The sequence below is a fragment of the Cheilinus undulatus genome, linkage group 11 (genome assembly GCF_018320785.1).
Source record: "Cheilinus undulatus linkage group 11, ASM1832078v1, whole genome shotgun sequence".
Taxonomy (NCBI): domain Eukaryota; kingdom Metazoa; phylum Chordata; class Actinopteri; order Labriformes; family Labridae; genus Cheilinus; species Cheilinus undulatus.
The window spans coordinates 31,428,614-31,445,045 of record NC_054875.1 but is presented as its reverse complement, the minus strand read 5'-3'; the positions used below and the strand labels follow the sequence as shown (position 1 = coordinate 31,445,045).

The window sequence follows — 16,432 nt, the reverse complement described above, 5'->3', positions numbered from 1 at the left end:
GTATCTGCCCTCTGGAACTGAAAGATGCCGCTAATACACCAGATATAGATATTGCAAGAGATTCCAAAAACCTAAACCCCAGACTTGCAGTGTCATACTGTAGGCTTTCTGGCTGAAATAAACTGAAATCTCTGTGCAGAAAAAGAGCTTTAGTGTCATCCCTTGGAGACCTACAACGCTGGCTGTTCTGCACAAATAACACCAGGCACGTTTCACTCTAACAGGATACCACAAACCCTCAAGCAACAGCAAGACCATTTGCGGGATCTCCATTTTTATGTTTAGTCCACTTAGGGAGGATAACAGCAGCCATCCCAGCGGTCTTTTGTCTGGGATGAAGCAACATTTCTAAGTCTGCCTTCTAATACTTGAAAAATGGATAGTTAAGAGGAGGCTCAGCAGTTGTCATTTTTGCTAGTTTGTGCCTTTAGAAATGCCACAGTAAACCGTGACTGGAGATGTGTGATCTGCCAGCTAAAAGCTGTTTATATCAAAGTAATGAGCCCGAGGAGACTGGCAATTAGGAGATTCCTTCCATTTCTCTGTCTACTCAGGGAAACTCAAACTGAAAGGTTATTGGGTAGGCTATTAAAATGCTTGAGTGGGAGAAATTTTAATTGGGTTGGGTAAAGCTTTGCTGTTGACTCAGGACAGAGGCTGCTGCCTCAAGCCTAGGCCTACAGTAGTAATGATGTTCTCTCACACAGGTTAACATATCTGTTTATACAGAGTGCCTCAAAGGTTAGCTTGTCCTCCACACGTTTAATTACCACCTTACATTGAAGAAAACTCTTTATTTTAATGAAAGATAATGCACCCTCCCTACTCATTAATGAACTGTTTAAGATAACCCTGAAGATAACAACATTTAGTAAGCTGCTAAAAGCCTATTGCTGTAATGTACTGTACAAAATATCCAGCAACTGTTTAGGAATGCACAGAGCAATCAGCACTCTTCATCCTCTACAAACTCATTAGCAGTGACCTGCCTCAGAATGATTTATTGTCTGTATTAATATCCTCTTTGTTTTTTTCACTAGGGCTGCTATCTGATTGGTTCAGGGTCCAACAAGTGATGTCTGATAATGACTTTAAATGAAAAGTCAATAGCTGGCTGTTGGATTTGTTCGCATCTATAAGATGAAATCTGAGGCTTTATGTTCCTCTTGAAGTGGGCCATTGAATTTGTTATAGCAGATTTGTTTCCGTCTCACTTTAAATGGTTTTGGTGCTCAGTCGGAGGGCGCCGTTTGAGAGCCATATTGCATGCTGCTGTAGTTTTCAGCTTATTGCCAAGTGTAAATGTATACACTGTGAGACTATCATTTAGACTCTATAGCAGCAAGCATGACAGCACCATCATCTTTATTGTATTCAGATGTTTCCTATTTCCATAGGAGGAAAAAAAAAACTATTATGACCTCAGGCTTTGTTTGTGTATGAGCGTGAGTGAATGAGCAAGATCATCCCAGAAGCCTTATCATTTTCTTCTCCTTTTCTCCTTTAAAAGGTGGAATCTGCATCGCCCAGTCCTTGAAAATCCCCCACAACCCCAAGCTGGAGGATTACGACAAAGCCATCCAGCAACTGCTGGAAACACAGAACTCGCGGGCAGTCGTCATCTTTGCCAGTGAAGAAGACATACGGTAAAGAGCGTTGATGACTTGCCATATTGAGGTCTTTAATCTCTGAATAGCAGCTCCTGAAGACAGGCTAAAGGCGCAGATTTACCATGCTTGCTACACAAACATACCTCCAACAACACAAACACGAGCGTGCCTCAGAGGAGAAGTGGGAATACAGATCTCAACAAAGCAACTGCGATATTGTTTCATTTAACTGCGGCCCATGGGAAATGGTGTAAAGAAACACAGAATGAAACATTTAGTATCTGTAAGTTTGAAATGAAGAAGCTAGCAGTGGATGTGCTTGTGAAATGTAAAAGAAGACGACTAGTCCCTCTGTCATCTTTGAATAAGAGATGGAAAAAAAACATCTTTAGCAAAAACTACACAGCAAACATTAGTACAACAGCTTCCTTCCTTCCTTTTCTCTTACCTTGAGTTGACAGAGCTGCAATGACCAAAAACACCTTTAAGCAAGCTGTCTCTGCGTAAGAGATATTGGACTGCACACACCTCCTGTGCTCTCTCCTAATTCACACATGGATGTCCTTGCAGGGGAGTTCTCAACGCCACCAAGAGGGCCAATCAGGTGGGCCATTTCCTGTGGATTGGATCTGACAGCTGGGGGGCCAAGAGCAGCCCAATCCACCAACTTGAGGATGTAGCAGTGGGAGCGGTCACTATACTGCCCAAACGCTCCTCCATTGAAGGTACACACACAAGCAAACACAAAAATAAACACTAAGTAATGAGCCCAAGGAGACAAGCAACTCACACTGCACCATCTACAAAGGGCTGTATTGTTAGGGAGTTCTAGTGGGATTTATTGTTTTTTTTTTAGTATTTGAGCCTAATCATATTGAATCACTTCTTATTAAATTTCTGTCAAAGAGAGAAACTTGGGGAATTTGTATGCAAGTATGCCTATTCACTTGTCTGAATGCTTATGTAAGAACGTTATTACCTCTCCTTTTACCTCTGATTTTCACCATGTTCTCCACTGACAATATGAAAACTAAACCTGGCTACTGTGAAAATACTTTCTTTTTGCTTAATCTTTTCTTTCAGTGGACCTCTTCCAAACAGGAAACTAGCTCCAAACCCAGCGTTGACATACAGTAGTAACACCTTATGAAGTAGCTTATGGTAAATGTTTTAACAACTCCCTATAATATTCATGCAGTTTTGTTTCTGCTGCTTGGGAAAAAAGGTTAATAGGCTTCCTTAGCTTAGTAGAACAGGAGCCCCATACATACTGATCTGTGCATGTCTTCCCCCTCTCTTTCCCCATATTCTGTCTTTCTATAGCTGTGTCCCAATTCAGGGGAAGAGTACTTAAAGAACCCAGCATATGTGGCAAGCATAGATTACTCAGATCACATTAAATTGAGACAGTTTGGTTTACAGATCATTCCTCGTTTGTGCCACCTGCTGTTCCCTCCCTAAAGGGCTGACACTGAAACTACTGTCTGTCATTATTTTTCAGAACAGGTTTCATTTATGCATCGTTTCATAATCATACAAATTATTTACACGGGTGATTTACTATTAGAGCAGTGGCTGAAGCTCCTTCTCTTCCTCACACTGGAACTTCACTTTAAAATCTGTACTTGCCTATATATTATGTGGATAGCAACCATTGATCATGCTAGATGAAGGCCAAAAGATGCACTGTCTCCAACCTGGCACAGCACTATGACGCACAAGCTTGTGTAAATAATACCCATATGAAGGTCTTGGTTTTTTTCTTTTTCATTGAGTGAGAGAGCCATAAAATCATCTTCACTGCTTTTTTTCTCTTTACAGTACAAGGCTGTTTTGCAACGTACTGCAAGTTATCGCAGTGAATAGAAAAATAAACACATTGTACTTGGTATGGCTTGAGTATGTTAAGGTTTTTTAATGGGTTACAGATCTGAAAAATGCTTATGAAAGTAATGGACTCAGAGAGCAAAGACCTTTCTTTACACCATGGTTTGTAGGCCTTGCAACCAGAACAGCTAGAGGGGTCTGGCTGCAGATCGTTTATCTCTGATGGCCACTCTAATAGACTGTTTATCTGAGACACTGTATATATCTCAGAAAGAAAGTGCTGTAGTTTGCCTGTACAATGTTTTTCAAGTTTTAGACTTTTTTCAACTTTATTCATTAACAAAGTCTGGAAGTTACATTAATGAAATAACCACATTGCAACCATGACAAACTAAGTAACATTTCATAAAAATGATCAGGGATCTAATAGGGAATTAAATCATGTATAGACCTAATTTAGATAGGGCTGGGGATCAAAACCCGGCTTTGTATTTTTCTAATACCAGAAAATCAACAACATCTTAGCGTATCGATACTGCTATCAAGTCTCACAGGCTTTGTGACGTAACGTCATTTTAAGATGCAAGTGGTGTAAAAAAATACACCAGTTCTTATAAGGGTAACATAAACTTAAAGCACCTCAATATTGTCCATCAACAGAGTGTGGTACCTTCATCTGTCGAATTGAGGGAAAAAAAGCCTCCACCTGCGAGTCGCATGCAATTATATCTGCCTGCGCTGGGAGTAATAGACACTCATTTCACTCTCTTCAGTTGATTCAAGACAGTTTTCTTCTTCAGCTGCTCAGATAAATACTGAAAAGTGCTGCCAAACTTTGTAGCAAGTCTTGTTTGTTAAAAGTTTTAATCCTGTGTAGAAATCCATGGTGTAATCGGCAAAATTGAAGTTAATTAGAGAACTTAACGAGCTGGAGGACAGAGAATATGATGCGTTCAGGTAACCTCAGTAAATTAGACAACAGTATTCTATATATTATGATATGTTTAAATGTCACATGAAAATGGGAAAACTTAGTTTTTGACGAGAAACTTCAATAAATATACTTGTGAATATGAAGAATGTGCTTGTATTTGCGGGATATAAAATAGATGTGAGTCTTAACTTAACTTAAGCACCACTCACAATAGATGCTTTCTATCAATAAGGGTATCGATACCAATAAAAATTACATTTCCCATCCCTAGTTTTAGAAGTAGTTACATGAACAGTGGCTCGCTTTAGCTAAAGCTAATATAGCTATGATAGCTACATAATTTAAGTTATTGCATAAGCCAATGTAGCAAAGTGATCTTAAGCAACATAAGCTTCAGCAAACATAGCTTAAGCTAATGTAGATAATGTATCCAAGTAGCCTACAAATCTGCTTTGTGATCTTAGATTTAGCTTCATTAGCTACGTAGCTAGATTAACTACATAGCTCCATTATCTATAGCTAAGTGAGCTTTAGAAACTTGGGCTTTATTAAATGTTGCTAAGCAGATAACATAGATATGTAGCTACTTTGTGAGCTTCACTTTTTCTACATTAGCTACTTAGCTACATTAACTATGTAGCATTGTTATCTATAGCTAAGTTAGTTTGAGCAACTAGAGCTTGAGCAACTAGAGCCTAGTGTGAGCTACGTAACTAGATAGATAACATAGATGTGACTGCTTTGTGATCTTAACTTTAGCTATGTAGCTCCATTTACTACAAAGCTCCTTTACCTACATAGTGGATATGGAGCTATGTAAGCTATATTTGTTGTGTTAGAATGTTTTCACGAAAGAAAAGATTTTTTCCCTTCATGCAGACTGTTTACTCAGCTTTATTGAATAATTTGTAAATAGTCAAGTCAAGTCAAGTCAAAGTTTATTAGCACATTTAATAACAACCTTAGTTGACCAAAGTGCTTTACAGGGTTTGACATAAATAGGTTTTGCAGTTCAGGTTTTTAACTTTTAACTTTTGTCATCCTAACCATTACCTTTACTCTTACCCTTACCCTAAATGAAAGTGTAAACACTTTTAGTGTTTCTTTTTTTTCAATTTGAGATGAAGGGTCTGTGAGAGAAGCTGTCAGAGGTAAACAGTCTGCAGCCAGACTGTCCTGGGAGAGGTGCACTTGAACTAGAACTTGCATAGCTTCATCTTATGACTCATCTTATTATTTTAAAGATGACCGGATATTTAAAGGGCCCTTTTGTTGCTGAAACCAGTAACTTACATTCAAAAGTATATTAGCAGGGTTGCTGGTTGACCCAGCCGTTAGATTGCATGCATGCCTCACATACAGGCTCAAAACTGCTCGAATCTGACCTTCAACCCCTTTCCCATGCATCATTCCCTTCTTTTTCTCCTTTGTTTCATAATATATCCACTCATATCTCCTAAATAAAGGCTCTAAAATGAACATTAAAAAAGGTACACTACTCGACTGCATGAGAGTCTGCCAGCTGGTTTAAACTGGTGGACAGTAAAGCCCAGTGTACAAAGGATGCACCAGATGGACCCTTTATTGGCTAGGGAAAGAGGGATGCATTTATCAGCTGCATTTGAAGGATCCCTCAAAAGGGGATAGCCTTTGAGGCTCTGCTGTGACGCAGTCTGTCTTTAAATGTAACCTCTGAGGTATGCAGCCCCTGAAAGGAGACATAGTGAATTAAAAGCAAAAGCCACAAAATGTATATTAAAACTGTGTAACACAACAGGCACTCTCATATAGAGGTGCTTTTGGTCTCAACAAGCATATCTATAAGTGGGTTAATAATGTTAGGCGCTGACTTGAAAATACTGCACTGAGGTATTTTTCTCAGCTAGATGCTAACTATGACTAATGTTAGGTGTTGAAAGGGGCACATATAGCTGGATTATTGTTTATTATTTGTTTGTTGTTAAAGATGTCTGCCTCAGGAAAAAACTCTTATAGCAGTACTCTTTTAGGCTATAAAATCAACAAAAGCTAAAAGCTGTTAAAATGCGCCAAAGAACTAAAAGGAACTGCAGAGCCTTGTGTTGTTCTCAGTGGGGTCACCCCCTGGGGCGACGTATTGCACATTTATAGTCCTTTTCATTTATTTTTAATTTTAAACATTAGCAGAGCGCCTTTTTAAAAATATTCTTAGAACAAGCTTACAAAAATGTACTGGCGTGTTAAACAAAAGCCTCAAGGAATATCTCTCCCTTGAAAACACTTGCACAGAAAATCTGTGGAAAGCACTTTTAAAAAACATGTTGCAATTATGTACTAGAATTTTTTTTCTGTCACACTAGTCCTTGTATATCATTTTTCTGCTTCAGTTTACGTTTTTGGCATTCCTTAGGATGACTTTCTTTAATCCTAAGCACATATTTTACCTTGTATATGATATTGAGACACACAATAATATAAGTGCTTTAATACTTAAACACTTTAGTGTCATGTTAATTTTTGACTAGTTATGTACAAACATTGGTATTGGCCAGTATTGGCCCTTTTAATGTCAGCCATTGCTGATAATGTGAGCACAAAGCAATCTGTTGTGTAACATTAAAGTCCCTGTGAAGTGACATCCAAAATTTGTGTCTTAACACACCGCATATGTTGGAATAATGTTGCTGTAAAAGTGAAATCACTGAGACCTATATGAAACTGAATTTTGGATTTAGACCATTAAAAGTTTTTCACCTCTTTTCTGGCTTGGGTTAGTTTGGGCAGGGCAAATATAGCGCCCCACAATGTCACAGGCCTCCTAACACTACTATTATATCAAACCATTGAGCTGCTCATCTTAATATAGTCTGCTGTTAGCTGATGTCACTGCCTTCATTGAATGTTAACAGCCAGCTATATGCTATGTTTTTGTTTATTGTGAGATAATTTTGCCAAATCTATCAGCCATGGTGGCCTACAGGTCATTAGAAGTATCATAGCAGAGAAATTTGTGCCAGAAAATAGTAAATTTATCCCAGCTCTGGCACAGAGCCAGGCAGCTGCGCTCTGACCAGAGTTCACCATAAGGTCAGGGGGCAGGTTACTTACCGGAGTGTTTTGTGTATTTTTTACTGGAACCAGATACAGCAGGAACAAACATCTTACCTGCTGAAGTTCTGTTTTAATCCATATTTCACTGTCTTTAGTCCTGGATAATTGAAAAAAGCAGGCTGTAGCTTTGTCTCTCTCAAAGCAGCCACAGTTAAAATCCCTCCTGTCTGTTAGTGCTGCAGTGTTAAAGTTTAGTTAAGTATCCAGTGATAGACACATTCTATTCCTGCTAAATAGGCAAGAAGAGTTGGATACAGAATGAGAAAATGAAACTGAGACCTTCTTAATATTATCTGTCTGCCTGTCATGACATAAATTGATTATTTCTCTGGTGGCTTAAAAAAAGAGAGTTGTAAAATAGCAGCAGAGCAGACAGATAAGTCCTGCATTCAGGTTGTAGCAACTTTTAAAATCAGGTGTGGCTTTGGTACCTTCAACTGACACGCCCAAACCATCCTAGAGTAGATATGACTGCCTCATTTTTCATGATTTTGAGGCTTAATTTTAAAGACTTAGAGATAAGTTTCATGACTGAATTTTGGCCTTGTGGTTCATAACAAAGTGGCCTGTCACACAACAAACCTAAAATACAGATTTTTTTTTATCACTTTACAGGAACATTAAATTAATCCTGACATTTGGCACACCTAGTAGCTGTTAAAAGAAAAGATTTATTTTCTTATTGAAGATGTGTCCTGTTAGACAAACTTCAAACTTTTTTCACAGTGAAACACGAATGGACACGTTGGCATTCTGGGGGTATTCCACCAAAAGAAGTGATGAAAAAACATGGGCGGCTGTATGGGCCATCAGCTTTATTGTTCTTCTAAACATCTGGCCCTGATTTTTACAATCAGTGCATCTCAGATTTTGGCTCTTTATTTCATATAACGCTAAAAGTAATAACATTATCATTTGTTTGTAAGTGCTTAAGTGTTGTTGTCTCCTAAATCTGTCTCTTAAATTAGTCCACCCACAACAGTGAGGGAGAAAATGAGGACATTAAACTGCTGCATCTGCCAGGACAAGCACAAATTCACCACAGAGGAAGAAAATTCTCTCCATGAACTTGCAGAACCTATTTAAAGCTCTTTCTGGCGTCACAATCCTAATATCCACTCATCATTACAATCGAGGAAGTTTTATGAAGCTTTCCTTAATTAGGGAGGTCTAACCAGGACACATGTACATTCTGGAGGCAGTGAGAATATTATTAATCCACCATGCATCATTGATGGTCTTTTGAAAAGAAAATCAGCTGAGTCATTCAGCTCTGATTAGCAATTATCACCTCTACCCACGACTCAGCTGATTCGACTAGATAACACATAGTGGAGACAGAGAGGCTGAAAAATTCACATTATTCTCAAGACAAAAAAATCATTTCTGTGACAGTTTATTTATTTTTTAATCCATACACCACAAATCCTACTGTGATTTTTGTCACAGCTTGGCTGCCTGACCCACATTGTGTGAAAAAGTTACACAAACAAGAGAACAAATGCTGGCATTAAAGACTTTCTTTTTCCTTTGTTGCAGCAATTTATCTCTCCTCAAGCTAATGCTCGAAACAGGCACCTAAGCCCTTTTGAAATTAGTGTTAAGCTAATACATCATGCCTTCAATCCATGGCTACTGTAATGGATTTTATGAAGCGAGGAAAACCTGTTCTGCACCTACAGGACCTCAGAGCCTGAGGCACCAGGCTGTGGCACCCCGTATAAGTCCTGTGTTATTTATTATGCATCCTGTTTTCTAATTAATGTAATTTCCTAGATGAAAGAAGTGATTAAAGCTCCATGGGGCTTTGGGAGGAAGAGGAACCACTGTGGTCAAATTTTGATGAAGTAGTGCTTGCTGGTGTGCTTCAAACACCTAGCGGCCAGCCCACCACCTCCACCACTACACCCCTGCACAAGTCTCGCTTCATTTCCTACAGGTTTGAATTGGCTGATAATTGGTCCGGAACTGAGCCATTCTTCTCTTTCCTTTATTCCCAGGGTTTGATGAATACTTTACCGGGCTCACCCTGGAGAACAATCGCAGGAACGTGTGGTTTGCTGAGTTTTGGGAGGAAAACTTTGACTGCAGGCTGCTCAGCGCCTCAAAGAGAGAGGATACAAGCCGTAAATGCACAGGTACATGAGTCTTGACATGAACAAAGTCTGAACATTTCTGTACTACACTAATGGATGGTGCATATTTTAACTCTCCCATGTCAAGATGATGTGAACTTGACCTTTTGTTCCCATTAGAAGCTGAAGGGAGACTGTTGGTTTTTTTTAATTCAACCCGTCTCGTCTGCGGTGCAGTCACAGAGTCTAACACCAGGTGTTTTCACCCAGCGGGTGCAGGACAGGCTGAGTTTATTATTAGAATAATAATGCGCCACGTGTCTTAGTCATACTACAGTAGCAGACCGTCTGCTCCTGTGGCTAATGTCCTGTAACTCTCAAATCCCATATTCCCTCTATTTCGCCTTAACCCAGTCACCTTGACAGCTCAGCTCGGCCGTGCTGTGAATCCTAACAGAGCCAGATAATACTTTCTTTTGGAAGGAAGTTACAGGGACAATGACAGAAAGATATGTCCTGTTTCTGCTTTCTCACTGCCTTTGTAGAGGCGTTGATGAAGGAGTTTTTAACAGTGATGCATGTTTGTATTACCTAAACACTCCCTCCTAGCAGGATGACTGGCATTGCACTGCATGTATTATCTATGAGGGTGATGCCTGTGATGTGGGATGCTGTATTAATCTTGCTTGCATACGTGATGACGGTGAAGGCAGTGTGACACAAATTAGTGTTTGCTGAGGGATTTCGTTTCATTTATAATCTCCTGTTTGGCGTCTTTTATCACACGTCAAAGACAGAAGATGCTCATTCAGCAAGTGAACCCCGCAAAGCCCCTGTAAGATGACAATAAAATGTTTTTTCTTCTTCTTTCAATTCCACTGAAAATGTTTGTCCTTTTTTCTCTTCGTTTTATACCTTTAGCTGAACTGATGTTTTTGAACATGATGCGACAGGCTTCTGCATTCAAAGACTGTCCATTTAGCACCCTATGCAAGGCGATCTGAAAAGCAAGGTTATGTGTGGGCTGAAATGTATGTTAAGTTATGAGGAATGGGCTGAAATGTCAGCACAGATTGCTTCTGACCTCCCTCAGTATGCAAGTCTCCCACAATCTTATACGTGTCCTATTAAGATCATGTGCTCCTCCACACATGAGCTATAAAGAGCTTTCACTAGGGAGAATATTTTCTTTTAGTATTCAGAGCTATCATTTTAGTTTACTGGGAGCTTAAATGTTAAGATAATGATGCTAATGATAATGATTATGATCATTATTATTGCAAGTAATAGTAGTGTTTTGTTGTTATGGCTTTAATTTGCTATTTGAATTGTGGTTTTCATCTTCCAGGGGTGTAAAATAGCTGGTTCATTCTTTTTTTTTTTTTTTTTTTTTTTTTTACAGAAAGAGAAATCCAGCAGGGCTTGTACATTATGTATTCATGCAGTGTATCAGCAGTAGAGGCTAAACCTTTACGGCAGCCCATAGTGAAAGGGCAGTACACTGGGAGGAGGATATAAAAGAGCAGAGAGCCACTGTGGAAGAGTGTGTTACTAAAGTTCATGGTGATCTTCATCACCTTGCAAATGGGACAAGTGAGGTCTGTTCTAAGCAGCCTATTATTTAGTGATACACTGCAGTAATCCTGAATGTTCTGTCTTCGTCAAAAACACTCAGTCTCACAGCTCTGCTTGGTACTTAAAGTTGGAAACTTAATGTATCTTCTTTATGCCACATGGTCCCTCCAGGTGTAAATCTGTCAAAATCAGAACAAGCATCAAATAGTCAAAGGAAGTCTAAATTGAAGTTGGCGATGACAGGGAGTTCTGTGGAGTCTAATGGCTTGTCTTTCCCTTCCTTCAGGTCAGGAGAGAATCGGGATTGACTCCAAGTATGAGCAGGAAGGGAAGGTGCAGTTTGTGATTGACGCAGTGTACGCCATGGCCCACGCACTCCACACCATGCAGAAAGAGCTGTGTCCTGATCGCCCTGGCGTTTGTCCACAGATGGAATCTGCTGAAGGGAAGACTCTGCTCAAGTACATACGCAACACCAGCTTTAACGGTGAGTGACGAAGCATGACATTCTGCACATCAAATGTTTAGGCCAGGTGTTGAACTGTGAGAATCAAGGCCTTTCAGACCTGATTTTCAGTCAGCAAACTTTAGGTCAGCCAAGCATTGTTTGCACATGCAGTGTACCGGGTCCTTCATGTGCTGGTTATAGCCAATCAGCAGCTTCAGATGAGACACATGAATTTCTGGAATGTTTAACGTTTCAATCATATGACTGCATACATTCAGACAACTAAAGTCAATTCCCTAACTGCATGCTTTTTTTCCTGACCGTGCATGCACAAATCAGCAGACAGCATGACAACAGTAGGCATGCCTGTCCAATGTGCCTTCTCCCTCCTGTCAAGAAATCCAGAAATAAGAGAAATTTTGGCAGGATATAGCAATGAGCCTCCTGCTGCTGGGAAGTATTTCTCAGGACTTAGCTTGCTCGTTAGCTTGTGCTTGTTGGTGATGCTGAGTGTGTGCATACGAGTTCACTAAAATGCATAGATAGGACCTCAGTATGTGGAACTTTTTAAAGGAACTTTGCTGATGATAGTCAATGCTGTTTTCAAAGCAGCCTCCAGTGTTGAAAAATAGGTTCTTTGCAGATGACATCAAACAGCGGCAGAGAACACCCCTTTGGGGGAAATTAGGGATTTCTGCATAGAGAAAAGTTCAAAATGCGAAAATAAACAAAATCCTAATTCTACGACCACTTCTGTGTCCCAAAAGAAGTGTAAAAATCAGGCAGAAACAAAAAGAAATAAAAATAAAAATAGATACAAAACCTCTCTGAGAAACAGAAGCAAATTAGAAAAGCCTCCATCTAAAGCCTGGACAACACTCATGAATGGTCTGTTCCCATAAAAGTGATCCGCTTTGGTTCAGTACAGTTTTGTCATGGTTTAGCTCATTAAACTGTGCTTTACCTGTGTCTCCTCATCTGATGTCCATCTAACCAGCCTGCACCCTCTTGTTGCGATGGGAAATCCTTGTCTTTTAAGAGATCTAGATCATTTGGCTCAGCTCGGTAGAGGTATTTGTTTGGCTCCCAAACAGCTCTTTACCAATTTGTCATTTTAAGTTTTGATTAAATAATAAAAGATGGAGGAAAGGAAAGTGGCACTCAAACAGGACCTAGCTTCCTCGGCTAAAATACAAGAGCCGTTTTTTTTATCACAGGCTCGTTTGTTACAGGTTAACTTCTCTCCCCACAAGATTTATTCGGTTGGTAGTCTAACACTGTTTCAGTTAAAAGCATGTTTGAGACAAAATGTGCATTTTTTCTATGTTAAAGGGGCTCCTCTAGACTGTTGTCTCTCTTCATCTGCCTAGAAGCTAGACACTAGGAGACCCGCAGGACTAAGTATTAGGGGTATTGATCGCCTCAATACAAGGTAAATCAGTTAAACTGGCATAAAAATCCCTTTTTGGTGCAGGGATCGTATTTAATCTATGTAGAAAATTTCTGATGATAGTTGCAGTGTCAAGGTCCATTTAGAGCTGCTAAGTACTAACTTTCCTTAGTTCCCATTCATTCCTGATGTTTTTTTAAAGGCATAAGTGTTATTCATAATAATGGGTGTGACTAATCTGACTGAGAGGCGAGGGCGGTGTTCGTGAGGAGGCATAAGAGCCACTCCTTTGTCTGTTGCTATGTTGTCTGAAAGTTACTCAGAGAAAGCTACTGATGGGTTTTAAAAGTCTGCTTTAGAAACCAGTGGGTGACATAACCTGAGACCGTGGCCTCGTTCATATGCAGCCTTTGGTTCCATACCGACATGACCCGCCTAGTGTGAGCACTCTTTTTTTTTCTTGACAATCACAGCGAATAGTTAGGACATAATTCCTGAGGTTTGGTTCTGTTTCACAGACAATTCATTGTGTGGAGTCCCCAACAGTACAGAATAAATGGATAAGAAATGGACTTCTTTTCTTCTTTCTTCCTTTTTACAATCGGAACAGCTCCCATTGTAACTGCAAACTTAAAAATCCTTCAACTTAGCTGTTAAACCTTAATGTTTCCATTAATGTTGAAGTGAGACAAGTTGAACAGGACTACACCACTCCCAGCTGAGCCTTATTGAGAATTTTTGCCACGTTGCCATTTTATTTTCCATTCACAAGTCTTTAAACAATGTTGTACCCATTACTGTGTTCCTTTTAGTGTTCACATCTTATGATTTCTTCACTTTTGTCGACTCCTCTGTCATCCGTCTTTTTCTGCTTTTAATCTGTTCTGTTTTATCTTCGCTGATTTTTTTTCTCCCCTTTTTTCCCTTGCCATAAAAAGATCAATGTCAAGTTTATTACTTTGTACAGAGAGGCATGATTACAGTTGGTCCTCCAGAGTCTGTGATCAGCGCTGTGTCCTCCACATAGGAACGGAATCTCATCTGTAAGGTTGCATAAGCGCAAAACAGGGCCCAAAACTAACATACACCACCTCCCACGCAAAATTTGTGATCTACAAAAGCAAAATTGATGTGTGCACAAAAAAAGTAAACTCTGGCCCATGTGTATGAACATTGTGGAGGAAGTGAAATCGCCAAACTGACACTGAAGGAGAGAATTGTAGCTGGAAACATTGTTAAATCCATGAAATCATAATCATTCAAACTAGCAGTTCCATTTAAACGTGTCCTTAAACATTTCCAGGCGGATCCTGATTTATTCAAGGACCCTTGCATGCAGATTTGTGTACGCACAGTTTCATAAATCTAAATCATTTTTGCAAACACCATTTTCATGATGTTGCTGTACGGACACTTCTAATATGGATTATACACACAGGTTTATAAATGAGACCCCATGTTACAGCAGGAGTTTTTTCTACCAAAAGAACAGCAAGTCTTAGATTGCTGTAATCAACCAACCAGAACTCAGTATTTAACTCTGGCATGGCATACATTTGCACAACGAGTGTATACATTTATAAAACTTATGGATGACCCAGTCCAAACACTTTTATATAAAGTAATGCGACATTCTCTCTCAGTGCTTTCTCGCGGGCCAGCTTCAATCTAAATTCAGTTTCATTTATGGTTCAAAAAAACATTTTCAGACTCAGAGAAATATTTGAGCCAATGTGACATATAATGGGTCTGCCAGTACTTGAACCTCTACATTATTTAGCCTTGTACAGAGAGGGATGTGGGAGATACTTAACAATTAATGGCAAATAGCTATTAATGACAACTGCTCTGAAATGCAAAAAAGGGCAGGGGAGGATGAGAGCCAAATGGGAGCGGAGTTTAAAACAAGCGAAACCTTTGTCATTACGAATGTGCTGGCATGTATGTCAGCCAGTGACGGTTCTCCGCTCCTCTGAAGTACACAGAGCCGTCACAAAATGTTCCAGATAAGATTCAGCGCTTAAAAAAAATGGGAATCATCCTAATCTGCTCACAAAACTGTCCTACTTTTAGTTGTGGATCCAGCTCATTGTCTTTAAAATAACACTCCTCTGTGATGTTTTATACATGAAGGGGAAATGTCCTTGTATGTACCTTACTGGGTTAGTTGTATCGCACAAATAACTTGAAGATTTATTTCATAATTTAATGCACTTCTCCGATTATTTCCAACCAAATATAAAATTGATGCAAAATTCAGTTATACAGAAAGCATGAATAAGTAAAACAGACACTCTAGATAACATCAGGATTTTGCAGCAGAATATGACAGTTTTTGCAGAATATTAACTTTTTAAATGGTTAAGGTATTTAAAATCCTGCTGGTTTCTGGCACATTAAGCAAGCATTAGTATTTTTAAGTCATGCACAAGGGAATTTTGCAAGGAATTTTCTTGCCTTATAGTAATACTTGATTTCAACAAAAACATTGAATTGATCATTTAGGCTGTTTTGTTTATCCGATCTTAGTGAATAACACAACCATCCCAGTTTATGAAGACAAGTTTCCCTAAAACCAGAAACAATTACAGATTGAGCTGTGGATTATTACACATGTGGGGTTGCAGTTAATTTAGCTGTAGGATGGTGTATCTAAGTAAAAAAAGACCAAACCAGCGTATTAAGAAATGTGATGCATGATTTTTGATTTGGTTTTCAACAGTTTGTTGACAGATTTGGAGGGAAATAAATCTAGAGTTGACCACAAGGGAAATACAGTCTACTTAAAGCTGGTTTGGTCTTTTTTGTTGGAGAGTTGTTGGTATTTACAAAATAATAGATACAGGAAAATCTGGAATACAAATGAAGTCAGTGTACATGATATAGTCTGTTTGGGGCTCTTCCAGAGGAGAAGAAAGGTTTAAACTGTCTTTATGTGTGATTATATTTATTGTGTTTTGCAAACACAATTTCTGTGCAGCTGTGTATCTCCTTTACTGCTACCTATTTGGCCATGTGGAGTTTACAATCCAACTAGCTTTAAGTAACCTAGTTGAGCTCTCAGACTTTGGTGATAGTTGTGAAGTACAGACCCACAGCCTCAGAGTCATGCTGCTCCCCTAAGCTGGTTACTTCTTGTCTTTAGTTGAGAAGTCTTCTTAATGAAACCAGCACTCCACACAGCTTATTTACCCAACAGTTTATCATCTTTTTTTTGGAATGCATTATTACTATATGATAAGAAAAGCTTTTAAAAGTGCCCCCTACAATGTTTGTATGGTATAAAAAAAATGAATTAAGTCATTTAAAAGAATGAGAATATATACCTTGTAGACAGACCTTGTCACCCCATGTTGCTATAGTATTTTTGAAATGTTTAAAACAGTTCATTTATAACTTTTCAAAGCTGAGTGATCAACCAGATTCCATGTCTGTCATCAAGCAAATCCATCCTGCAAAGGATGGATTGTCTAAAACGATTGT

General features: G+C 39.1%; 1 protein-coding gene across 2 annotated transcripts in view; it reads left to right on the top strand.

Annotated features, from left to right (window-relative positions):
- The window catches only part of LOC121518216 (metabotropic glutamate receptor 7-like), a 193,386-nt gene that overhangs the window by 134,524 nt on the left and 42,430 nt on the right, over window positions 1–16,432 (top strand). For both annotated transcript variants that reach the window (XM_041800476.1, XM_041800475.1), the window contains 4 exons: window positions 1,511–1,646; window positions 2,181–2,335; window positions 9,462–9,599; window positions 11,398–11,598. In XM_041800476.1, the coding sequence (XP_041656410.1) occupies window positions 1,511–1,646; window positions 2,181–2,335; window positions 9,462–9,599; window positions 11,398–11,598 (630 nt within the window). The remainder of the gene's footprint in view (window positions 1–1,510; window positions 1,647–2,180; window positions 2,336–9,461; window positions 9,600–11,397; window positions 11,599–16,432) is intronic.